Consider the following 25,115-nt stretch of genomic DNA (forward strand, 5'->3'; position numbering starts at 1 on the left):
TTAATCCACTCGCAATGTCAAGCAAGATTTAATCAGGGCGAGCTATTTTTAGGGACCACTCTCCCGTGCCGGCGAGCTGACAACAGGTGTTTTGCTTGCTCATAAAGTGAAAGAGCAGTAAAGAGGCCTTTAAATCTTACTGTGTCACATTTGCTGGCTTTCAGAGTCAGAGGTTAAAGCCAGCTTGTCTTCCTTCATTTATTTTTCTTTCTGTGACTGAAGTTAGAGGATTTTGTAAAGTGAACTCTGTGACAATTGAACTGTGCAAATTTATTTATGCCATTTTTACGGGCATCCTGGAGCTGTGAAAAAGTGCGACTAAGAAGTAAACATCAAGGGGCAGGATGGGGGAGTGAACAGGTTCCTCTTGGGGTGGTTAGACTTTAGGGAAGAGCCAGGTCTTTACCTTTTTAGGTCTCGCCCTGGAATTCGCATCCGAAGGATGCGTCCAGGGTCGGAGACTTATAGTTATCGGACACGGGGGAATGAGGACAAGAAACTGTCACGAGCTTTTGAAGGCAGATTTGGGTGCGCGAACGCGCACGTTCCGTCCTGCGCCGCGCCGTGCACTTCCCTCCCATACTCCCAGCAAGTCAGCCTAACACGCATGCATGCACACACACGCGCACACGCACTTATACTTACACAGACACGCAGGCACCCAGACAGGCAACCCCGCCCCCCAGTCACACACACACACGCATACACAGACTCCAAGACACATACACACACACACGCTCACACACATACACAGCCCGCCGCCGCGCGCGCACACACATGCCCCCCGCCCTCGCACACACACATGCCCCCCGCCCTCGCACACACACATGCCCCCCGCCCTCGCACACACATGCCCCCCGCCCTCGCACACACATGCCCCCCGCCCTCGCAGCCCAGCAACAAGGCGAAGCCCCACTCATCGGCTTCCTTGGTGCAGCGGCTCTCACCGGCAGCAGGGCTCTTCCTCCCTTCTTCGGCACCGGGGCGCAGGGTAGGCTCCTGCCTGCTCCGGTGCTCCAAACAATCGCGGCTCTTCCGTGGGAGGCGGGGTAGGGTCCCGCCCTCCTACTTCCTGTTTCCGGTTGTCCCGCCCGGCCTACCTGACTTCCTGGTTGCAGGCCGGCGGCGGACTGCAGCACGCGCTTAAGTTATGTCAACAATCACAGATCCTGCTGTCATGCTTGGCCCCGAGGTTAGTATCAGCCTCATATTTAAGGGCGTGTGGAGAAAATGTTGTGGATTATTAATAGAGGTTAAGAAATTTACATATTGGTGCCCGCAGGTTGGTAGTTTAACCTATTGAAGCTTCTCCGGAGGCGCCCCAAAATGTGAGAGTTGGAAGAATCAATTGTTCGTATGCATGGACAGCCGAGACTCAGTTTGAGGATGTTTCTAGATGACTGTGGATTGTATCTTATTAATGCGCTACGATATGCTTGTTTTAGAAGTCCACATGTTCTGCTTTTGAAGTACCTACTTTTTGCTGTCATGTTTGAGCTTGAGTTCTCATCCTGCTACAGAAACGAGAGCTTAGACACTTAAGCAGTGTAAACAGAATGTGGCTATGTTGTATATTATGTATAAACAAATGCAGTTGTAATAACCACTTGGAGGGAATCTCCAAGCTCTGACAACTGTGAGTGATGTTGCAACCCCAAGTTATGTCATTACTTTTATGTAAAATGCTGGGGCACCCCAGAAGGGGTCCCAGTGAAGAGCTAGATTGTCAAAGCTTTAAAAAAGGACAAGACCTCCCAAATTCTTCTCATCAAAAAGACTGAAGGTTAGTGGATGAGGAACGGAGGGTCCGTGTGGGCTCATACCATTTGAATTTGTTTTGTAGAGGTTTGGGACCCAGACCATATGCTGCTTTGAAGACAGTGCATAGGGATTTAAAAAGGATCCTCTGATGCACGGGCAACCAGTGTAACTCGGCCAGTGCTAGAGTAGTGGAGGATCGACGTCCTCGAGAGAGTGCCATTTTGGCTGCTGCGTCCTGGATACTCTGGAGTCTGGAAATCATATATGCAGGAGATTCCAGTAGCAGAGCGTTGCAATAATCCAGGCAGCTAAGAATGGTGCTCCTGACTACGGTTGCTCTGGTCTGTGCTGGAAGGAGAGGTAACAGCTTTCGGAGGCCCTGCATTAGGGTGAAGCAGCTGCTCACCTGTTTGTTGACGTTGGTGTCCAGATTTAAGTTGTCATTAAAGCTGACCCCCAAATTCTGCACCGTCTTTACTGGTGTCAGTGGTCCATCTGAGGCTAAAGGCCAGAAGTCAGCAGGCAGGCTTCTGGCGATTCTTCCTACTTCGCATTGCATTATCTGTTTTACCGCTGTTAAATTGTAGCGAGTTACTATTTAGCCAAGTTGCCATTTCCAGCATGCAGATGTGAAATGTCTCAAGTGATTCTGCATGGGCACCATCAAGGGAGATCATCAGCTGCGTGTCATCCGCATAGTTGATCACGCTAATACAATGAGCCTTGATGATGCCCATCAGGGGTTGCATATAAACGTTAAAAAGGATTGGACTGATCGCAGACCCCTGTGGGACCCCATGTGGGACTTTAACAAACTCAGACTGGTATGGGGGGAGTGCCACTGCCTGCCATCTGTCGGGTACGAACGCATCCAGTCGAGCGCCGCTCCTCCTACTCCAAAGGTTTCCAACCTTGTCAGTAGGTTGTCATGGCTCACCGTGTTGAACGCGGCGGACAGGTCCAGCAAAATTAAGATTGCTGATTCTTCCCTGTCCGCCCTCATTCGCAGGTTGTCCAGGACCATCAGCAAAGCTGATTCGGTCCCATGGGCTGGTCTAAACCCAAATTGCTCCTTTTCTAGGATGTTATTTGTTTCCAGGAAGAGGGACAGAGACCTACTGACCAGCCGTTCCGTGATCTTAATTGGATACGGCAGGAGCGAGATGGGTCGGTAGTTCTTGTGGCAGCTGGGGTCCAGATTCGATTTCTTTAGCAGGGGTGTGATAACCCCCTGTTTCCAATCCCTCGGCACAGCGCCTGTGCAGAAGGATTGACCGCATAACTGACGGAGTATGCGAAAGAATTCAGCCCCAAGTTCCTTTACAACTTTGTGGGGTAGAGGATCCAGTGGGGGTCCAGAGGATATTTTAAGGGCTATTTGAGCAAACTCTTTTTCTGAGGGAATTTCGAATTGGTTCAAGATGGCCTTTGGCATTAGGTGCCCATCCATTCCTTCTCTCTTCTTCCCGTTATCCACGCTACTTTGGTGCTGTGCTAAGGGGGTAGGGGCATCCTCCATACTCTCTATTAATTTGGTGTTTTTTTCCTGGAAGAAGGAGGCCAAGCCATCACATAGTTCCTGCGAAGGTTTGATATTGCTATTGGCGCAATTAGGGTTGGACAATTCTCTTACTATCTTGAAGATGCCGCGTGATTTATTAGAACTCTTTAGAATAATAGCTGCAAAGTGTTCTGCTTTGGCTGTGGCAATCTTTTTTATACTTAGTTATTGACAGCCTCCAGAGTAGTCTGTTCTGTATAATCTTTTCTCCATTGCCTTTCTGCCTTTTTACAGACGATTTTCTGGTTTTTCAGTTTTTCCGTGTACCAGGGCGCGGAAGGGTTGCCTCTTTTCCTAATTACTTTCAGTGGTGCAATGTGATCAAGTTTCCTGGTCACATGGTCACAGAGCGAATGATAGTTCACAGTAATGTCATTCTCTGGATTTAAACTGGGTCTGCAGCTGAAAGAGGGCATTCCCCTTTCCCCTTTTTTTAATAGTCCTTTCCAGTCACGGCTGATAAAGGTTCTGACCTGTTTATTTGCAGGCCCAATGTTAACTAGAGTGTGGATATTGAATGTTATTAGATAATGGTCTGACCATCCCACTAGTAGGGTTTCTCTCATGGATATAAGATCTTCTTCTGTGTAGATTAGGTCTAGAATGTTTCCTTCCCGGTGTGTGGGAGTAGTTACCCATTGTTTTAGCCCTAGGTTGGCACAGGATTGTATGATGATATGGAAGGCTGTATCTAGTTTAGCGTTAGTCCACAGGTTAAAATCTCCCAGCACGAGTAATGTGCTATGGTTAAGTGTCAAGTTGTTAATGACAGCGATCAGCTCCTGCTGTTGCGTAGCATTGATGAACCCTGGTGGCCTGTAGCATATCAGGCCGGTGAGGCAGTGACCTGAGTCATGCTTTATTGAGAACCCTAGGAGTTCAGCACAGGAGACTTTGTCTATGTCTAACATAGCGATGTTTAGTTCTTCCCTGAAGAGGGCGGCCCTGAAGCCTGATTGCTCTCGGACAAGGTCGGGACGGGCTGCTAGTGTGATTATCAAGTAAAAGGCGACTCCATAAGACAAACTATTTGCCTAGGATCACACAACTTGAGACCAGTTCACAGGTCAAGTACATTACAGTTAGGTCGAGTAGATTATTCAAGTTACTAGATCTGCAGGTCTAGTATAATTTTTATGATTTTCGATCCCGATTCCTCACAAGAGGAAATTAACTTTCGAGGAGGCCCTTAATCCTCCTGTGGATCAACGTCAAAAATGCCTCAGTTTCACGACAATGGTACCTCTCCATTGCCTCCTCTCCCTAACCGGCCTGCTCCTCTTCCTCCTCCCTGTCCCTACTTCTCTTCTGTTACTTGTGTACCCTTAAAATTACCCACAGGGTTACTCACATTCAGGAGAACGGGGTAGCCCAGGTGCACCCTATGACCTGCCATATAATCTCCAGCCACCTGACCCCAGGACTAATCTGACAGAGGCCTCAACTGACACTGACCCGGATTTATATCCTGCAAATCACTCAATACTGAATGATACCCGCTCATAACACGAGCTCTTACTCTAAGCAACCTCCTTTTTATGAGTTAGAAATGCATGTCAAGACCAAGGGAAAAGACGGTCTCTTGGAAATCTTCTCCTCCACACAGTAGTCCCTCCAATATCTCCCAATGCTCAAGGGCATGCTTAAGCTTGCTGGTGCCATCTTTAAGAAGCTTGTGAAGGTGCGGATTGTTACTTTGCCTAAAGGCTTAAGTACAAGGCCTCTCATTTTGTCCCACCATATATCAGGGGTCAGTTACCCCCCAATTCCTTAGTTGTGCACACAGCATGTAAGTCTGTTAACTCTCAGAGTACAAGAGATGTGACCCCTCAAGACCAGGAGAATAATAAGATTCATGCGGATGGTAAGCGGGTTACAGAACAGTCTGCCACCCATTGGCGTATCGCCAATACCATATGCCTTCTCTCCTGGTAAGACCGAGTGCACTGGGATCAGATGGAAGAGCTCATCCAACATCTCCCAGACAAATATAATAAACGGGGCTGGAGTTGGTGGCAGAGGGCAAAATCATCTCCAACACTAATATCCACTGTGCCTCAGATGCTGCATACACACCTGCCAGGTGCCTAAACATTAGTGTCCTTTGCTGCTGCCAAGCATGGCTGCACATTTCCGGCTTTAGGCTGCGGGTACAAAAGGACCTATCTAATGTATCCTTTGATGGGGAGCATCTCCTTGGCCCCCAGCTAGATCAAATGCTAGGCAAAATTAAGAAAGATACAATAAGGCTAAAATTATGGGCACCTTACAAATACCAACTACTCGCAGCTCTTTCCTCTGCTCCCAGTATCGTGGTGCGTCCATAACTCCCACCCCTGAGACTGAAAACCTACCCAGACACCCTCACAGGGCTACTACAGGGGACCCTCTGCCTGTAAACCCAAACTCTCGCCTGAACACAAGCGACTACTCCAAGAGGAGATGCATGTTGTGGGAAAGTGGGTTTCTGTTGCAGAAAGTTGCTTGTTTCTGGGGCCCTGAGTCTAGAGCTCCATCTGTCTGAGTCCAGAAACTAAGCCCATCCTTGGCGGAGGTCTCGCACCTCCTTCCCCAGTATGAGCACAGTGCTCGAGAGGGAAGCTTCAAATACCTTGCTGCGCCAGCCTCTGCTGCTAGCAGCAGATTGCAGCCCCCGGTTCAAACCCCCACTTTTGGTAGAAGACCAGGCAGGAAAACATATTGAAACAAGCATTGGCATAACTAATAGGTCTCGCCTATGGGACCTTATAAGTGTTTAGCCAGAACTATTGGCTTTAACAATGTTTTAAAGCTATGAATAAGTAGAAAAGAGAACATTTGTTGTACCAAGCGATTATTACCTCCACACCATAAACACCAGCACGTAAGCCCAAACTGCCACCCCCAAGGGCAAGATGCCTTGACAGTTAGCGCCCACCTTATAGCATAATGACTGCCAGCACACCTCCTCAATTGGGATCCCACAAACAAGGAAGGAGGCGTTCAGAGTCAACCATTAAAAGACAGCAAGACTTATCTCAATGTTTATCTAACACTATAACATATTTCTTTACAGAATGTATCTATAGATTAAGGGACAACATACTGAGCTTCTATTTTTGCCTACACAAATAATGTTGGATGATTCACATATAGACTATAAAGTTTTGTCTTTTCATCCTAAACTATTTAAAAATAGATTTATAAATAACCTGATAAAAAATCAAAATTATTTCTAGACTCATCTCAATATATTTAAAAAATAAATCAATTGTTTCACAGTGTGTTTCAACACATCTCTAGCCAAGGTAATCCATCAGAATACTTGCAATCTACTTTATCCTACATCGACAGCAATCAATTAAAATTAGTGGAGCATTGACCATAAGATCAGCTGCTACAGTTACAGAGGATGGATGTATAGAAACCCTAACGGAACAGATGTCTTGGCACCGCTGACCTAAGCCTGCATCAGGACCGGTGTGTCAGGAGCGCAACCCCTAGTTGACGCCCATTTCACCTCCCCGCCCAGGTCCCAGACTGAGGCAGCTCCTAGAAACGATTCGGTTTGCAGTGTGAGCTATACACGAATATTCTTTCAGTCACCTGTACTGCCAGGTGCAATTGCTGAAACAGTTTGAAGAATGACACTCCCTCTCCCTCTCTCCCTCTCTCCCTCTCTCCCTCTCTCCCTCTCTCCCTCTCTCCCTCTCTCCCTCTCTCCCTCTCTCCCTCTCTCCCTCTCTCCCTCTCTCCCTCTCTCCCTCTCTCCCTCTCCCTCTCTCTCTCTCTCTCTCTCTCTCTGTGTTTTGAATTATGGCGCACGCGTCTGGGCACGATAATGCAAAACTCATGACGCCCGGTCGGATAACTGCAAGAAATAGACCGTGGGCCGAGCAAAGGCAGGACATGCACCCGCCTTTGCCTAATTGCATGCTGTCTTTCTTAGAAAGACGCACGAAAGCCCAATAGCCTGTGAGAAAAACACACGCAAGAGCGTGTGGTGAGCTTTTTTTAAGCCCCTTACTAAAAGTCTCTAGGCTCGATCTAAAAAGGAGGTGGGCCCCTTGTAGGACGCTGGCTCTGTTTATACTATACCAGAGTAAGGTATAGAGCGCACAGAGTCCAGTGGATCCCCAGAAGTATAGCCCAGGCTAAAGTAGATAATACCTTACTCTCTTGTGTTAGTGTAGTTGAGCAGTCAGGCTCATTAGGAGGATAGTATTAAGCATTTGTTGTACACACTCGGGCATGGAAAGTATATCACACACTCAGACTGAATCCAGACCAATTGTTTTCATAAAAAGTTGGTGTTTTGTTGCTTTATTCTTAGAACAAAGATTTACATAATAGGTAAGTTAAACTCTTCATACAATGTGACTACTAAAAGTGCAGTGAACACTGGCTTGGTAGGAATATTCAGATTACTTTTTCACTGCAGAAAACTATTTATAAACAGTTCAAAAATGCTTGTAATTGTAATTCTTGATTACTTTTAGATTACTGTTTTAGTTTTGTATGAAACACACTCCTAACATAGTTTAAACAACACAGGACATTTGTTAGAGGTTACCTCTTGTGAAGGCAATAGGTTACTTTTTATGCAGTAAAAGACTGTTCAACAGTTCCAAGAATTTTCAGAGAAAACCCACCATTCAGTCCTATTCGTAAAACGAAATGCTAGGTTTACAGGTGAGTAAAACGGTTTTAGGAGTTGAGGGTGGTTCCCCAAGGTTCAGGTAGGCACTTCAAGGGGCACCACCAGCGGCCCTAGGGCGGCCGGGTGCAGAGTGCAGGATGCCAATGTTGGCCATTGGGGCTAGGAAGGACAGCCTACCTTCTCTAAAGATGAAGAACCTCTGAGGACAGCAGTCCTGTCCACAAAGAAACAAACACCTCCTGCTTCCATGAGTCGTTCCCATTCTGCACCTGACGGCACAGTCTGAGTGGTCACCGGTCCAGTGAAGTCTCCCCAGCGATCCTGACCTCAAAACCATCATTGGCTGATCTCTCCTGGACCCCACGAAGAAGCCTGAAGCATCATCACAAAGGGTCCCCCTGACTGCGACTGGCTTCAGTGGAGATGTTCCCGACGTCTAAAGGCACTCCTTGATCTTCAGCCCCCTGACTTTGGGGAGCCCAGCTGATTGTGCCCAGGGTTCCACCGACACCCCAACTAACGTGCCCAGTCATTGGTCACCTTCGTCCAGCCTCCTGTTCCGAGCCTGCAGCCTCTTTGTGAAACAGAGTTCCCCCACTCACTTGCATTGGGTGCCCGATGCTGTCTTTGCACCCTGTGCCACTAGTGGTGAAAGCTTGGGGCTGATTTGTGTCCCCGTGCTTACTTAAACCCCCTGGGCATGTGTCTTGAAACTGCAGGTACTTACCTGCAAAAACATGCATCTCTGATTACCCCTAGTCTCCATAGACTAACATTGGGCTCCGGGCACCACCTTTGACTTCTGCACCCGGCCACCCCGTGCCGCTGACGGTTCAGATGGGTGTCCACTCTAACATTGCCCTATGTTGGTGCAAACCCCAGAAGACCGCAATTGTAAGTCATGTATTTACCTGTTGGTGTGCATAACTGTTTTCCTTCCATAGGATATTGTATTTCTTGATATTTTCGCTGTTGATTGCCGCCACAAAATATTTCTAATTCTACTGTAAAGTATTCCTATTGCTACTTCCAACACAGTCCTTCTGTATCTGAAAGTATTGCTTGTGTTGAACTGGTACTGACCTGCAACTGAGTTCTTCTTGGTTCTGATATCAAAGAAGCATAGTAATATTTGTATACAACAAATGCTTAACACAGCCCTCGGATAAGCCTAACTGCTCAACAGCACAAGAAAGTAAGGCATTATCTACTTTAGCCTCTGTAAAGCCTCTGGGGATCCACAGGACTCTGTGCACACTATACCTTACTTTGGTATGGTATATACCGAGCCAGCTTCCTACAAGCCTCCATCAGAAGGACAAGTTACACACCTTTGGCAATGTTTTCTCTGGTGGATACTCTGTCCGCAGATTACCCATCTGCTGGTTCACAGGGAATATGATGAAAGCGCTTCTGGATCCAGTTTGGTACCTTGGATATTCTATAGTTAACACATCTGCAGTTAGAGTATCCTCTTGAAAGGGCGTTACTAAAGTTAACTAACTTGTTCATAGGTCTAAAAGCAGAATCATGTGGTGGGTACATTTACAAATGCGTGTGTTTGATAGGTCTACTTAAAATCTATGTAGGACTTCTAGATTGTGATGGTGTGCTTTAAGCTTTCTGTATCCCTGAATACTAGTGCTATATATTGCAGCTTGTAACTTCACTTTGTTTTACTTCCATATTCTTCATGAAATCTGATAGACTGGAAACGGAGTGAAAGGTGTCTGGTGACCATTTAATTTGTACTCTTACAGTAGTCTTAAGAAACTAAAAACTAGATGTAATAGTGTGGGAAGCATTTAGTTAAGGTGGCGTGTGTGGGCCATAATAAAAGGGGAGGCATACCCGGACTAAAGTACTCAAACCCATCGCTTAAAGTGGAGCTGTTGCCTGCTCCTCCGTATTAATCCTATACTGTTAAACTAACATAGACAAACTATGTAAATTAAGTATATTTTCCCCATTTTTTCCTGCAATCTACTTGCATAACCAACACACATTACCTTGTTTTCAACTTTCTCATGTGTTCCTGGCCCATTTCCTCTTGAATAATGGTATTGCCCGCATAGACTAGGAAAGAGGCTGTAGCGCTTTTTCACAGAATACACTACATTTTAAAAGCCATTCCACCTGTGTGACTTTGATTTTAGCAATGCCTTTTATATCCAGTTGTCCACATAATTAATTTTATGTCATTCCATTTCATCTTCGTAAGGCTTTTGGTCATGTTCTTTGACGCTGCTTGCAGATATGCCATATTTGGCCCTTCTACGATGCATTTTCTGACAAACTTCTCGGTTTTTTCTCACTAGCTAAATATAACACTTTGAGAACAATGAAATAAGTAAATACAGTTGCCAACGTATGCTTACTAAGCTTTCATCCACACACTTTTACGTGTAAATGCATAATATTCTATGTGAAGTCATTTTTTTTATAATATTCTATGTGAAGTCTTTTTTTTTTAAATATATTTTTATTGCAGCATCAATATGTGAACAATCAATTCGCCGATCAGGCCAGCATCTTGTAGTCGCGTAATACAAGCTCCTAAAAAAAATAAGTCTTACACAGCCATTCAGCTCACACCCCGGAGGTCGAGCGGCATCATACAGGAAAGCCTTAGTCGCTGGTAAATGCATTAAGTCTCACATATAACTGTTTCTCCGGTAGTATTCAGGGCTGCATTTCTTACCACCCGGTTCCCCTGCACCCGGCCGGCCTATGGAGCTCTTAATAATATCAAACAACCCCCCCCCCCCCCTCAACTCCTACCTCAATCTCCTCCATCCCTTACCCGTCTACCCGTCTACCCCCCTCCCTCCTCCCCCTCAGCGTGTTCCACAAGAGCAATCTAGGATCCCTCGCGGGCAGTGCAGGTCCGAGACCAACAATCAGGAGTAACCGATAGAAGACTGCAGTCAGCACTTGGGGCGTGGGGTAATCCAAAGGAAAGAACCTGGCCGATCATCAGCCTAGGCCAAGGTGCCTAAGGAGCAGGACTACTGGCGGGGGAGCCTTCGCTGTCAGAGGCCGAAAGCGCGATTTCAAGAACCAATCGCTCCCAGGCCCCGGCCCGCTCCAGTGCAGTATCAGTGCTAAATCTATGTGAAGTCATATGAGCATTTATCAATTGCTTTCAATCCAGGTTCATGCTTTAAAAACTACTAATACATACAAATACATTACTGGTCATTCTAAAATGTTTTAAAATAATTAACAGCATTATTTCCCTATTTCTAAGTGCCTTAAATGCCAACTATTGATTTTTGTTGTTGCCTCGTTGGGTGATACCCCTTTCGATTGAGTGTTATCTGCTATTGCACATTAAGCATCGTTTATGTATGTGTGAGATGGAAAATAAATTCTGGTTCTTCTTAGGATAGCACACACATTTCTCACTCATTCTAAACTTCCATTTGCTGTATTAAACTTCTCTGGAAATTATCAATTATCCTCCGTGCCAGTCCGTAGGTATGTATTTATTATATATATATTTTTTTGTTCTTTACAGATATTCAGGTTTTGATGGGAAGCCTGGTGTACCTGCGACAAGGTATAGAGAACTCGCCGTACGTTCATCTGCTGGATGCAAACCAATGGGCAGACATTTGTGACATCTTTACTAGGGACGCCTGTGCTCTCCTGGGTCTCTCAGTTGAATCACCTCTCAGTGTTAGGTATAAGTTGTTCCAGTTGAACGGACACTGTGGCAACCTTTTTCCATCTAAATAGAGTTGGAAGTCTATTTAGACAGGGTAAAATGTTGGGGTGTTAGTTTGTTTCCTGATGACACCATGAACATCAGAGAACTGTACATTTTGATAGATGTATTTTTTATTGCAGCAGCGAATGGCTTTCTATAAGTGATATTTCTTGACAATAGCAGACAATGCTTTCACACCAAGCTACTTTTTTGAGTGTGGAAGGTCAGGGTGGGTTTATCCACTATGAAGCTTTGCAGGAAGAAAGGGTATCAGCCATCTTCTGGGACAATCTGTTTGCATTTCTTGCTTTCCTGTCGTTTGCTTAGTTCTTTTATTTGATGAGTTTGTAGACGGCGACTAGAGCTACTGGGATGAAAGCATTGGTATATTATGGGGACCATTCAAGTGAGTTGATTCACCACTAGGCACTTCTTTTTTGTTTTTGTGAAACTTACCTGATTGAGGACACTCAAGGCTTAATGCCTCTTAAATTGAGGTACCTCATTTTATGTACGTACCTGCAGCATGCTGATGTGGGTAGAAAGGTTCTTCAGTGACTTACAAGGAGAGAATATTGCTAATTATCCTACACTGGCTCAGCCTCCTGGCACTAGTCACCTCCCATGCTATATTTATACCTTTGTTAGAGTGGACTTGGAGCATTGTCAAATAGGGTGGGTCTTAAGGCTTCATCCCGAGTGTGACACTGATTTAGTCTCCCAACAGCTCCTGCAACTTGATCATGTCCTCAAAGGAGTTTGTTCAAATCTATACAACCTAACATTGCCCCTACTCTCCAATGTGTACAGATACATTTTGTGTCAATTTTAAGCCATCTGAACCACTGCCCTCTATGCCCTTTGATGCTTTGTTGCCATTTAGCCAAGCACACAAAGAGCCCTCAGGTCTGGAGTAAGACAGGCTGGTATGTGGATAGACACAACTATGCTGAAAGGAAAAGGGAGGGGGTGGGGAATCCCTTTTAGGTACATACGCCAATCCAACCGCTCTTCTGGAGCGTGGAAGCCTTTACATATGTCGCCAGACAGGGAGTCTTGCTCTCAGCCCAGGACAGATGACGTAGAACACTTGAGTGTTGCAGGTTTTACCGGTGAATCTGCTGAATTGCTGGATCACTGGTTTAGTATTACACATGTTTTCTTTTGTCTTCTTGTTTTTCACTTTTGTGTTTATTCACGTTTAGCAGTAGCCAGTAAGAGATCCTATTGAAAGCTGTGACACTCGTATAGGTCAAGAGGCTGAAACATGTCGATCACTTTTTAGTGCAACTGCCTTTGTCTGCAGTTACACTACACACTATCTGTGTTTAATCCTAGCACCTGATAGCAATAAAAAATAGATCTGGCTACCCTTGTAGCTAGTTTTAAATCACTATTTTTAAATCACTATTGTTAAGCATTGCTCTCCCAACACCACACATCATGCTCGCATTGGGTTGTATGAATTCCCTCTTTAAAACATCCCTGAGCCCCCGCAGCAAGGGGGGTTGTAGCCCGCGTCACAACTAGGCTCGTGACTCGAGGAGGTATCCCTATGATCAAACAACACACCTCCAGTGTGTGAGGGAAACTCTGCTTAAAACGCATCCCCCTCCCTTTTTCTTTCAGCATAGTTGTGTCTATGAATGAAATTAAATGAAAATTTTGTAAAGCGCAAACCTTCGCTCCCAAAAAAGCCTCCTGGCGCTACACATACCCGCCCATCTTACTATGGACCCGAGGGCTCTTTGTGTGCTTGGTTAATAGATTGGTGAGTTTACCCCCGCTGGTCCTTAAATCCCCTCAAGATGCCCCCCCCCACCGCCACCCCCGCCCCCCACGTGTGACTTCTTGTTGCCTTTCAGACCTTTTCCAAAATCCTTCACTGCTTGTTGTAACGGCTGTTCCCCAAGTGCGTGTTTTTTACTTGGTTTTTTAACCTAAGCTTTTCCCTCTAACCAAATCCTCTGTCATGACCTAAGCATTTCAAGTTCATCTCCAGGGACAGATATTTGTTTTTTCTGTGTACATACCATGACATGTTATTAGCAGAATATAGGACTTCAAACCATTAAGTAGTATTTGGAACAGTTGGTGATGTACCGTGGATTTTCTATTTGATCTTTGGGTGGGTAGTTTTTTTTAGTTCTTAGAATTTATTAGAATAAAATGTTGTCTTAGTTAATCTAATACGTTTGTTTTGGTTGGAATAAGGTTGCAGTGCAATTATGTATTAGTTGCTGCATAGAATAAACAAAGCTATTTTTGGTTGTTTCTGTTTAAACAGTTTAGTAAAAATTAAATTGGCATTACAGATGGCATTGCCTGAACTTATTTTGCACATCAATTTTTCTAGTTTTTCTGCAGGCTGTGTAGCACTGCCAGCTCTCATTAATATCAAAGCGGTGATAGAACAAAGACAATGCAGTGGAGTGTGGAACCAGAAAGATGAGTTACCTGTAAGTATATGACTCAGTCTAAACAACCGCAGTCATATTTTATGTTAATTATAGGAGGACTTTTACTTTTTACTGTTACTATTGCTGATTTAGAAGATGTTAATCTCTGCACCAGCTGATGTTCAGAGGCCAAGATTCTGTCCCTCCAAGGTATTTGGCCTAAAACATTTGAAGAAATGTAGCCAAAAGTGTTCAGTTGCAGAGTCTCCTATAGAAATGCTCTTTTAAATAAATTGTAATGCTATAAAATGATTGAGATACTATTGCTTACCCTTTGGTTTGCTATGAACATTTCTTTTGCTTTTATCTATGTATTGTCTCTGAAAGTGGGGCCTAAATCCATTGTAATTTCCTGGCACTCCTGTTTTATACATAACGTTCTTTGCTTTAGCTTTCAGCTTTGGTGTATGTGTAATGGCTGCCTTTAAAACTATGTTTAGGGAATTGGAAACCAATATGCATCAGCAGTCAAATTATCAAGTGCCCATTTTCGTTTTTTCGTTGCAGTAGTTTGGTGAGAAATCCCTTGCCTTGACAGCATTTCAAAGTGCCATGTCATCCCTTGAGTTACCATGAGTGACATGATATAATACAGCAACCCCATGGAAATAGTCAGCATTTCCCCTCAATGGGGAAGGAAGGATATATGCAGAGGACCTCAAAAAGCTCCAGAACACAAACTTGGTCCATTACGGTCTTGCACCTAAAACAATGCACCCTTGTGCAACTCCAGTATTCAGAGTCAAAAACACATTGCAAATAAGAACTCCAGAGAACAGGAAAGGCGTCATGGGCCATCCTGTGCCGTTAATTTTTAAAAAGACTTATGCTGGGTGAAGGTGTAGTTCTTCTCATATTTCACCCTCCGCTGTCACAGGAACCACAATAAGGCTTTGTGTCTGGACAGCAACACTCTTTCAATTACATGCATTGCTGGCGTCCTTGCCAATGTTGCTCGTCTTAAGTGTGGGGATATGTGAGCTGTCTGACTAGAGAAATGGAGGCTGTACTTAATGGTGCTGTTCCTATTCTTATCAACTCTTTTTGTTTGATATTGGACAGATCCACCAAATGTACCAGTTTATTTACCTGCACCCAAAACTGAAACAGCACGAGTTGATCCAGCACCCACTACTCAAAAAGGTGTTAAGTTTTACAGCCATGTTCACAAATGTCTAAAACCAGTTCGGAACTTTAAAAAAAAAAATGTGATCTGCAGTCAGTCAAAGAAATACTATTTGACTAATTTTTAGAAAGCAATTTAACAATTAAGGATATCTTTTGTACCTCTTCTAAGGGTGTGGAATTTAATAAAATATCTACTTTTTCAGGGGACCGAATGTGTCAAATATTATTCTGTAAAAATAAAAACTAAACCTGCACTTGTCCCTTTTGGTGACAAGCAGTGAGGTGACCTTATGGCAGGATTCTTACTACATCAGAGGTCCTATACTAGCCTCTGATTAGGTTAGGGTCATTTTATATCAAAATTTGAATCGTAGTAAGGCTCTGATTTTTCACCTTTTCGCAAGGGACTGTGAGTAGTAGTAGTTCTAGGGTTGGAATGCCTGTCAATCTGTGGGCACCTACAGAAAAACCTGTTTAATGGTATTCACAGTCTCTTCTCCAATCCCTTCCCACACTGGAAGATGATGAAAAATTACTCCTGACAAGTGCATGAGTAAAACGTTTTTCATTGTGTTGACAAAGAGGATTCGAGGAACGTGAATTGCAGTCGCTCCGCCGATTTTTGCTTGAGTAAATATGAGTGTATATATGAGGGAGGGCCTAGGTTGGTCTCGACTTGATAGCGCGCCGCCGGTGTGTGGCCTACAGATGAGAGAACGACCGCCTACGCCCGGCGTCCCGGGACCCGGCCCCTAGCTCATCTCTGCTTCTGAAGCGGGCCCAATGGCGGGCCGTGACGGCGATCTGCAGCCCCGTGAGTACTGCATGCGGGAGCCTGTGCTGCGGAGCTCAGGGGCGGCGACAGGAGCGCTCTAGCTCGGGGATGCTGGGTCGGTGAAGGCCCGACACCCGGTTGTGAAGCGGAAGCCTCCCCCCCCGCCCCCCCCCCCTTGCTGCCAAGCTGCACAACAATTGCACAGGGGGGGCCTGCGCGGTGGGGGAAGAGCGCTGCATGGTGCCCTGAAGCCCACTGGAATTACCGTTAAATTGCGCGGCAACGCGCTGGAGTAGAGACCCACGAGGGAGCGGCCAGGGGCCTGGTGCCGCCCAAGAGGTTTCGGTGGGACCACAAGAAATCGCAGTCCTACCTGCTTGACCTGCATACTGGGAAGACCCCCATCAACGATGAGTAAGCTTTTGAGGTTGCGAGGGATTGGCCGTGGCACAGTTTCCTACTGGACGAGGCTGCCGCCTTACACTGCACATCCGGCCTCGGCAGGGCCTCTCGAGTGCAGGCTTCAGGGCCTAGTGGTGTGGGGGCCAGGAGGCACGGTGAGAGACCCAGTTCGTGCAAGCCTCTCCTCCCCATGGCGGACGGTGAGTGGTGGCCCAAAGTTGACTTCACCACGGTCAGCAGAGGCCGGAGAGAAAAGGTCAACCCTGTTCTGTGCGTTCCAGACCACAGACGACATGACGGGCAGACTCCGCAAAGATAAACCCAGCAAGGAAGGCCTATCCAAGGGAGCATCACCTATTCTGTAGTAGGGGATCTCTGTGTATAGTCATAATCTAGTGAATAGTCCCGCCCATGTGCGCGGACCCCGGAGCAATCAAAAATAATCTCTTAAGCTGTCAAAACACGCAGACCTGCATAGACACTTAAGAGAGAATTTAAAGACCGATAATGCAGCCTATATCCACAGGCTACACTGTCCAATACTTCAACTAGAAATTCCACCAAAAACCACAACAGTACAGCCTGTCCAGGGTTTTCCACAGAGAAAACCTTGCCTTTAACAGCAAAACCCTCTGGAATGATCGAGAGGAAGGAGTGGACAGACAAGCCCCATAGGTGCCATTATGTGGCTCAAAACAGGATACTGTGCCTTTAAGAGAACTTTCCAGAAGCATCACAGTATCCCAGAATGCAGTGCAGGTCCCTTTCACCTTCAGTTCTTTTTTCCGGCTCCTGCTAGCAGGACCCTGGAGCATTAGCTCTTCTTCTTTTTTTTAGTTTTTTCTATACAATTTTTGTGATATTTTTGGATTTTTGTAGCTTCACTCGACGTCTTTGGCCTTTATCTGCATTCTGCTGTGTTTTTTTGGCAGAATTTCTGCAGTCTTCTTGTCTTTAGACTATTTCTAGTCTGACAAGTGCTTTGTCTGCAGCTGAACTGAAGGCCAAAGCTGAAGCTCACAGGATTTGTACTCTGTGCTTGCCTGTGTCTTTTGACACCTGTCTTCTCTGTACCTTCTTTTCTAGGGGGCTTCGGCTTCCAGGTTTCAAACAGAGGAGTTTGAAGGCATCTTCAGCCTCTGGGTGAGGAGAGGGTAGGTCCTCTACCGAGTCCCATGCTGTGATCTCTGGGGTTATCCCCAGTAAGGGCACGTCTGAGCTATGACGCGGTTCCGGTCTGCGTCGGGGCCGTCATGTCGTGGAGTGCCTCGGCGTCAAGGAGTGCCTCGACGTCAAGGAGTGCCTCGACGTCAAGGAGTGCCTCGACGTCAAGGAGTGCCTCGACGTCAAGGAGTGCCTCGACGTCAAGGGGTGCCTCGACGTCAAGGGGTGCCTCGACGTCAAGGGGTGCCTCGACGTCATGGGGTGCCTCGACGTCATGGAGCAGTGATGCTCGACGTCATGGAGCAGTGATGCTCGACGTCATGGAGCAGTGATGCTCGACGTCATGGAGCAGTGATGCTCGACGTCATGGGGCAGGGATGCTCGACGTCATGGGGCAGGGATGCTCGACGTCATGGGGCAGGGATGCTCGACGTCATGGGGCAGGGATGCTCGACGTCATGGGGCAGGGATGCTCGACGTCATGGGGCAGGGATGCTCGACGTCATGGGACAGTGAGGCTCGACGTCATGGAGCAGTGATGCTCCTTTTGGGGCATTGGTCGCTTGGGCTCTGCTCTCTTCTGTTGGGTCCGGACGTCACTGTTAGGGATGGCTCGGCGTCTCCGTGTTTGACACCGTAGTGACATTTTGACGTCTGAGTGTTGGTTGTCGTAGAGACAGTCACTGTCTTAGTGATGGTGACGTCGTAGTGAGGTCGACGTAATGGGTTACAGCTGCAGAATACTGCCGGCTCTTGACGCCTGGGTCTTGTTCCAGGCCTCGCTCCTTGGTGAGCCTCTCTTCGTAGGAGGGGACTTTGTGTTCCCGGCACCTTCCACTCACGACGCAGAGCAGTTGATCAGCGTCGAGGAACCCTTCTGATGGGGAGTTTGTGGTTACTCACCACGTGTAAGCGAGGGACGTTGGTCCTTTTGCTTAGTTTTGAGTACTTGCATACCTGCACGTCTGCTAGGTCGCCTCCTGCTCAACCACTACTGGTGAGACCACCGGGGATGTTTCAGAATCCTCTCGGTTCCCTCTCCCGCCCACCACCCCAGGGGCCTTTGGCCCCTCAGTCTGCTAACCTCCGTGCCTTGATGCCAGGGATGCGTCTTCCATGAGTACGGGGAGTCTCTCTCCGACTCTTTACTGGTTGGCGGGACTTAACTTTCATCCACTACCACCTGACAGGAGGTTCTGGCTCCGACTGTGCTCCTGACTTGGTCGCAGGGGTGGCGGCATGTAGACCTCGTGCTGTGGCCCGCTGTTGTTGGACCGTTGTTGTGAGATCCCTCTGTGGGGGTGTTTTCTTCACCGATTTGTGGTTCCTCTGCCGAGAGACAGGATGGAAGCCTTACAAGAGGTGGTCTAATGGGCCTGATAGTTTCGGATCTAGGCATTGGTGTCGGAGCGGAGTTTTCTCTCCTGCCGACCCCAGGTATTGTGGGTTTGTCCTACGTTGCCATACTTTTATTCGCCTGACGTCTCTGCAGCCTGCGGCTCAGCCGCGTGCTTCTACTCTCCCGTTCTTTGGGCAACCCTTGGGCTGCCATGAGAGTAGTGAGTGGCTCGCATGAAGTCTGAATCGGAGACTTTTGGACGGCTGTAGGTTTGGGGCATGGAGAACGGCTTGAGGCCTTCTGCCCTTTCTAGCGGTGTTTTTCCTCCCAGGATTTGCTGGTGGTCCCGGGCCGCCGGTTAATGCTTTACAAGTATATTGTGCGCATACGCGGGAGAGCTTGTTGCTCCTCGGCGAACAAAGGCCGGCTGGGTCTAAGTCAGTCTTCGGTTCATCGGCCCTCCTCCAGCAATTCCTCCGGTCGGCTCGCGGTTTCAGCTGCGCGACCTCTAAGCAGAGGCCGATATCCTGTTTAGGAAAAGGGCGATAGAGGACGTACCTCTGTCTCATGGGGGAAGAGGTCTGTACTCCCGGTTCTTTCTGGTTCGCAAGAAGGACAAGAACGAGTTCAGGCCCATTCTGGATTTGCGACAAGCAAACAAGTGGATTCGCAGAAGAGGAATTTTGCATGCTCTCGTTGCATCAGGTTTATACTCAGCTGCAACCGGGAGATTGGCTCGGTGCCATAGATCTACAGGATGCATACTCCCATGTGCTCATTGCACACAAACACAGGGAGTTCCTGCGATTCCAAGTCGGCGCCCATCATTATCAGTACACAGTACTGCCAGTCGGGCTGAAGTCTGCGCCCAGACCATTCTCGAAGTGCATGGCAGTGGTAGCTGCACGCCTGAGGAAAAACGAGGTGGTTTCTCTAACCGTACCCGGACGATTGGTTGATCAAGGCCTCCTCCTTCTCGGAAGCTCAGGCACACTTCCAGAGGACGTGCGTTCTCTTGAACGAGCCGGGGTTGCACATCAACATGTCCAAGTCTGTCCCGATTCCGGTCCAGTGCATACAGTACTTGGGAGCCTCCGTCAATACGCTGTCAGCAAGCGTGTCTCCTCCGGAGGAGAGACGATTATCTCTCCTTAGGAAGGCTCAGGCTCTTGTGACCGCCCCATCTACAACAGTGAAGACGGTGTCTTCTCTACTGGGGTCGATGACCTCTTGTATATTCCTCACGCCACACGCACGGCTGCTCATGAGACCTTTGCAGGAGTGCTTGGAGGATCAGTGGGATTAGAGGAAAGGATCTTTGGGCGACAAGATACGACTGTCTCTGCGTGCTCTTCAGTCTCTGAAGTGGTAGTGTTCAGCGGAGAATCTCCTAAGAGGGGTTCCCTTTCACAAGGACATTTCCACACAGACTGTCGTGACGGATGCGTCTCCCCACGGCTGAGGGGCGCTTTCCGGAGACTTGCAGATACAAGGAACGTGGTCCCCGATGGAGTCCACGTATCACATCATTTTCCGGGAACTCAGAGCTGTTCACTTGGCACTGAAGGCGTTTCTTCCATCCTTCCAGACCAACTCTCTGCTTGTACAGACGGACAATACGACCACAATGTATTACCTCAACAAGCAGGGGGGTTCGAGATCGCGCACTCTGTCGCAGGAGGCGCGGGCGATCTGGCGCTGGTTTTTATCCAGAGGACTGACTCTAACGGCTACCTATCTGCCAGGTGTGCAGAATGTTCAGGCAGACGTGCTGAGCAGACTGATTCAGGAAAACCACGAATGGGTCATAAACGACGAAGTACTAGGAGTAGTCTTCGGCAAATGCCGAGACTTCGCCTCCAGGTACTGCCTGCAGGGAAGCTGGGGAATGCGTTCTGGATTAACTGGTCGAACAGCTTTCTGTACGCTTTTCCACCCTTTCCCTTGATTCCGGCGGTGTTCATCAAGCTGTCCCAGTCCAGGGCGCGGATGATCCTGATTGCCCCGGAATGGCCCAGACAGTGGTGGTTCACGGACCTGCTTCACCGGTCTCCGTCCTCCCATACGGCGGCCTTGGAGGCCGGACCTTCTCACAAAGTTCAGGGGGCAGATGTTGCACCCCAACCTCTCGTCTTTGAGTTTGGCTGCATGGCTCCTGAGATAGTGTAATATGGCCATTTGAATCTACCAGAAGTTTGTATGGACATACTGAAGGAGGCTAAGCATCCTTCCACTAGGACTTCTTATGCTTACAAGTGGAAGAGGTTTTGCATCTGGTGCAAGTCCAAGGACCATGACCTGACGACGTGTAAGGAAGATGTCCTCCTTCCGTATCTTCTACACCTGGCACAGTCGGGCCTTAATGTCCAATCCATTACGGTTCATCTTGCTGCGCTGACTGCCTACAGGAAATGCCCTTCAGACTTCCTTCTTCCAGATCCCTGTGATCAAAGACTTTTTGGAAGGCTGGAAGAAAGCATTCCCTCCTGTCTGGCTTCCTTCGCCTTCATGGGAATTGAATGTGGTGCTGTCCAGATTGATGAAGGAGCCTTTTGAACCTATTCATAAGGCTTTGTTGCAGCACCTGTCCTGGAAGGCGGCGTTCCTCGTGGCCATCACATCGGCCCGCAGGGGGAGTGATATTCAGGCGTTGTGTTGCCAAGAACCTTATACTGTATTTCATGCTGCTAAGGTTGTTACGCATACTCACCCTAAATTTCTTCCAAAGGTTATCTCTGATTTTCATGTCAACTAGACAATAACTTTGCCTACGTTTGTTCAGAATCCTGCATCTCCAGCGGAAAGGTCCCTACATTCCCTGGATGTTAGGAGGGTGTTGGAATTTTATCTGGATAAAACCAGAGATATTCGTGGTTCAGATCAATTGTTTGTCAATTATGGATCAGTCAGGACCGGTCTTGCTACCTCAAAACAGTCCATCTCTAGGTGGATTGTGTCCCGTATACAATTGTGTTACCAAAAGGCTAATACGACCTTAGGAGGTAAACCTAAGGCTCATTCCACCAGGGGCAAAGCTGCCACGACTGCTTTGCTACTTAATGTTCCGATTGCCGAAATCTGCAAGGCCGCCACTTGGAAGTCGGTCCATACCTTTGCTAAGCATTACTGTCTGGACACTGCTGCCAGGGCAGATGCTCAGGTTGGGCAGGCTTCGCTGCAAAATCGGTTCGCACAGTAGTGGTGTTATTTCTCGGTTCTCCACCGCCGCTTTGGTGTGGGGATGGGCTTGCCATTCTATTCACTAGATTATGACTATACACAGAGATCCCCTACTACAGAAGGAGTAGTTTCTGTCCTGTAACTCCAGTTCTGTAGTAGGGGTATCTCTGTTATAGTCATAAGCGCCCGCCCTCCTCCCCGGTGGAGAGAGATATTCATGTAAGAAATGCTACAGGTCTGGCGTGGTACGCCTTCAAAAAGAACTGAAGGTGAAAGGGACCTGCACTGCATTCTGGGATACTGTGATGCTTCTGGAAAGTTCTCTTAAAGGCACAGTATCCTGTTTTGAGCCACATAATGGCAGCCTATGGGGCTTGTCTGTCCACTCCTTCCTCTCTATCATTCCAGAGGGTTTTTCTGTTAAAGGCAAGGTTTTCTCTGTGGAAAACCCTGGACAGGCTGTGCTGTTGTGGTTTTTGGTGGAATTTCTAGTTGAAGTATTGGACAGTGTAGCCTGTGGATATAGGCTGCATTATCTGTCTTTAAATTCTCTCTTAAGTGTCTATGCAGGTCTGCATGTTTTGACAGCTTAAGAGATTATTTTTGATTGCTCCGGGGTCCGCGCACATGGGCGGGACTATTCACTAGATTATGACTATAACAGAGATACCCCTACTACAGAACTGGAGTTACAGGACAGAAACTGCTCCTTACACCACCGGGGCCGAGCAATTCGCCTCCCCCCCCGGGGAGACTATGATGCACCGACGACCAAAGCCTTCATGGTTGAACTGTTTACCGCCATCAAGGAGGACATTTCAGAATTACGCTCGCAGCTGACGTCAGACTTACGTGAGGTGCGGAGAGATGTGGACGACGTGGGTGAGCGGGTGGCGACTTTCGAGGAACACGACTTGGGGATGTACACCGACTCCAGCAAGATGTGCTCCGACTCAGAGCAGAACCTAGACCTCCAGGCACATGTCGAAGACCTGGAGAACTGCTCCTGCCGCAACAACATGCGTATTCGGCCGGTGCCCTGGTCGGGGGAAGGCAAAGACCTGAGGGAGTACGTGGAAGGCCTCTTCAAACACATCTTGGGCGAAGAAGATCTTGAGGTCATGCGCATGGACAGAGTCCACCGGATTGGTCTGCCTAGAGGCCCAAAGGCGACACCCCCAGACATACTGGTCTGTGTCCACGATTTCCAACTCAAAGCGCATACTCCGGAAAGCACGAGAGAGCAGACCCCTGCAGTTCCGTGACCACCACATCCAACTATTCCAGGATCTAGCGGCCTCGACACTACAGAAGCGCAGAGAGTTCCGGCCAGTCACCAACTTCCAACGGGACCAGAAGGTGGCCTACTCTTGGGGTCACCCCTTCCGCCTCATCTTTCGCTGGAAAAACAAGCTTGTACAGGTCAGGTCCCACACGGCAGCTATGGAACTACTGGGCCTGGAGGACTCCTACGACCCCCGGGGTCGATCGCTCCCCTACGAGGCAACGTCATTGCTCCCCGGCCTGGCAGAGGATAGGCCGGGCCACGTCGGGGGGGAGGCCAGACCCATCAACTAGCCTCCAGGAGAGAGGGGCAGCAGCCGCCTCCATGGCATTGGTGACGGAGGCAGCTGCGCAGGACGAACCCCCAGCCGAGTGAGGTCATGGGCGAAGGTGATGCTGGCGTCGGAGGGACATGGATAGATCGTCTCTAACAGGTACTTTATGTCTTTCCCAGAGACACGACCCCGTGGGGACTCCGGGACTGCCACTGACAGAGTCCAGAAGACTCGACCCCTATGGTCACTTTCAAGATCCTATTGTCAGGGGGTTACTTGGCCAGGCCGCATTGGTATTGGGGGGGGTAGGGGGGGATGGGGGGGGGGGGGCATAGTGGTGGTACCTGGGGGGGAATGTCGATAATTCCTTTGCAATCGAGACACGGCATGTGTGGAGAAGCGGGCGGGTGAATGAGGCAGGATGGGAGGTTTTGTTCTTGGATAGGTGATGGGAAGCTGGATGGGCCCGTGGGCTTCATTTGCCCCTACAGAGTGCACGACAAATCTCCACATCTAGGATGCCGCTCACTTTAGGGACCTGGAACTGGAAGGGGTTGAACTCTCCCCAGAAGATCTGGAAGTACATACTTGACCACCACTTAGACGTGGTGGGGCTGCAGGAAACCCATTTGACTAGGCGGGATGACTCCCGCCTCAAACATAAACAATTTCCCCCCATATATAGGTCCTCTGCCCTCACGAAGCATAGGGGTGTGGCTCTCATTTTCCGGTCGTGCCTGCACTCTCAGCCCATGGGCATGCTCGCTGACAAGGAGGGACGCTGGCTGGTGGTCAAGGGGGTGATACGTGGTAGGCTTTGCACATTTCTGGTCCTCTATGCTCCTAATGTGGATCAGAACGGGTTCATACAGGACCTGCTAAAGACAGTCCTAGATTTTGTTGAGGGGCCTCTAATTGTAATGGGGAATTTTAACCTAGTTTGGCAACGGGATATGGACAGCACCCACCACCAGAGATCTTACACAGGGTAGTTTTCCGTTGAAACGCAGCAAATGATTACGGACATGGAATTGGTTGATGGTTGGCGGTCCCTGTATAGGCACACCAAGGATTTTACTTTCTTCTCGCATGTCCACCGCTCCTACTCCCGTCTAGACCATTTCTTCCTTAGCCAGTCTCTCCGGGGGGACCTGCGCGAGGCCAAGATTTTCCCTTTATCGGTCTCGGATCATAGCTTGCTTGCTATCGGCCTCCATTGGGAAGCAGTCGATCCCGCCCACCGTCGGTGGTACTTCCCTGCCTCTGTGGCTCGAGATACCTTCTTCTGCCAGGCGTTGATGAAAACTATTACCAAGTTTTTTGACCTTAACGCTATAGGCGACACGTCGATATATAACACGTGGGACGCTTTCAAAGCTTCTATACGTGGCAGCTGTAAAGCACTCAATGCTGCTCTCAACGAATTGAGAAGGAAA

At 48.0% G+C, this 25,115-nt stretch overlaps 1 protein-coding gene across 3 annotated transcripts in view; it reads left to right on the forward strand.

The window, feature by feature from the left end:
* The window catches only part of RMND5A (required for meiotic nuclear division 5 homolog A), a 314,309-nt gene that overhangs the window by 215,513 nt on the left and 73,681 nt on the right, over window positions 1–25,115 (forward strand). For 2 of the 3 annotated variants that reach the window (XM_086964264.1, XM_086964265.1), the window contains 2 exons: window positions 11,482–11,647; window positions 14,030–14,132. In XM_086964264.1, the coding sequence (XP_086820390.1) occupies window positions 11,482–11,647; window positions 14,030–14,132 (269 nt within the window). The remainder of the gene's footprint in view (window positions 1–11,481; window positions 11,648–14,029; window positions 14,133–25,115) is intronic. The other variant, XR_015309794.1, reaches the window with a different exon arrangement.

This window comes from Lissotriton vulgaris, chromosome 3_2, assembly GCF_964263255.1.
Source record: "Lissotriton vulgaris chromosome 3_2, aLisVul1.2, whole genome shotgun sequence".
Lineage (NCBI taxonomy): Eukaryota > Metazoa > Chordata > Amphibia > Caudata > Salamandridae > Lissotriton > Lissotriton vulgaris.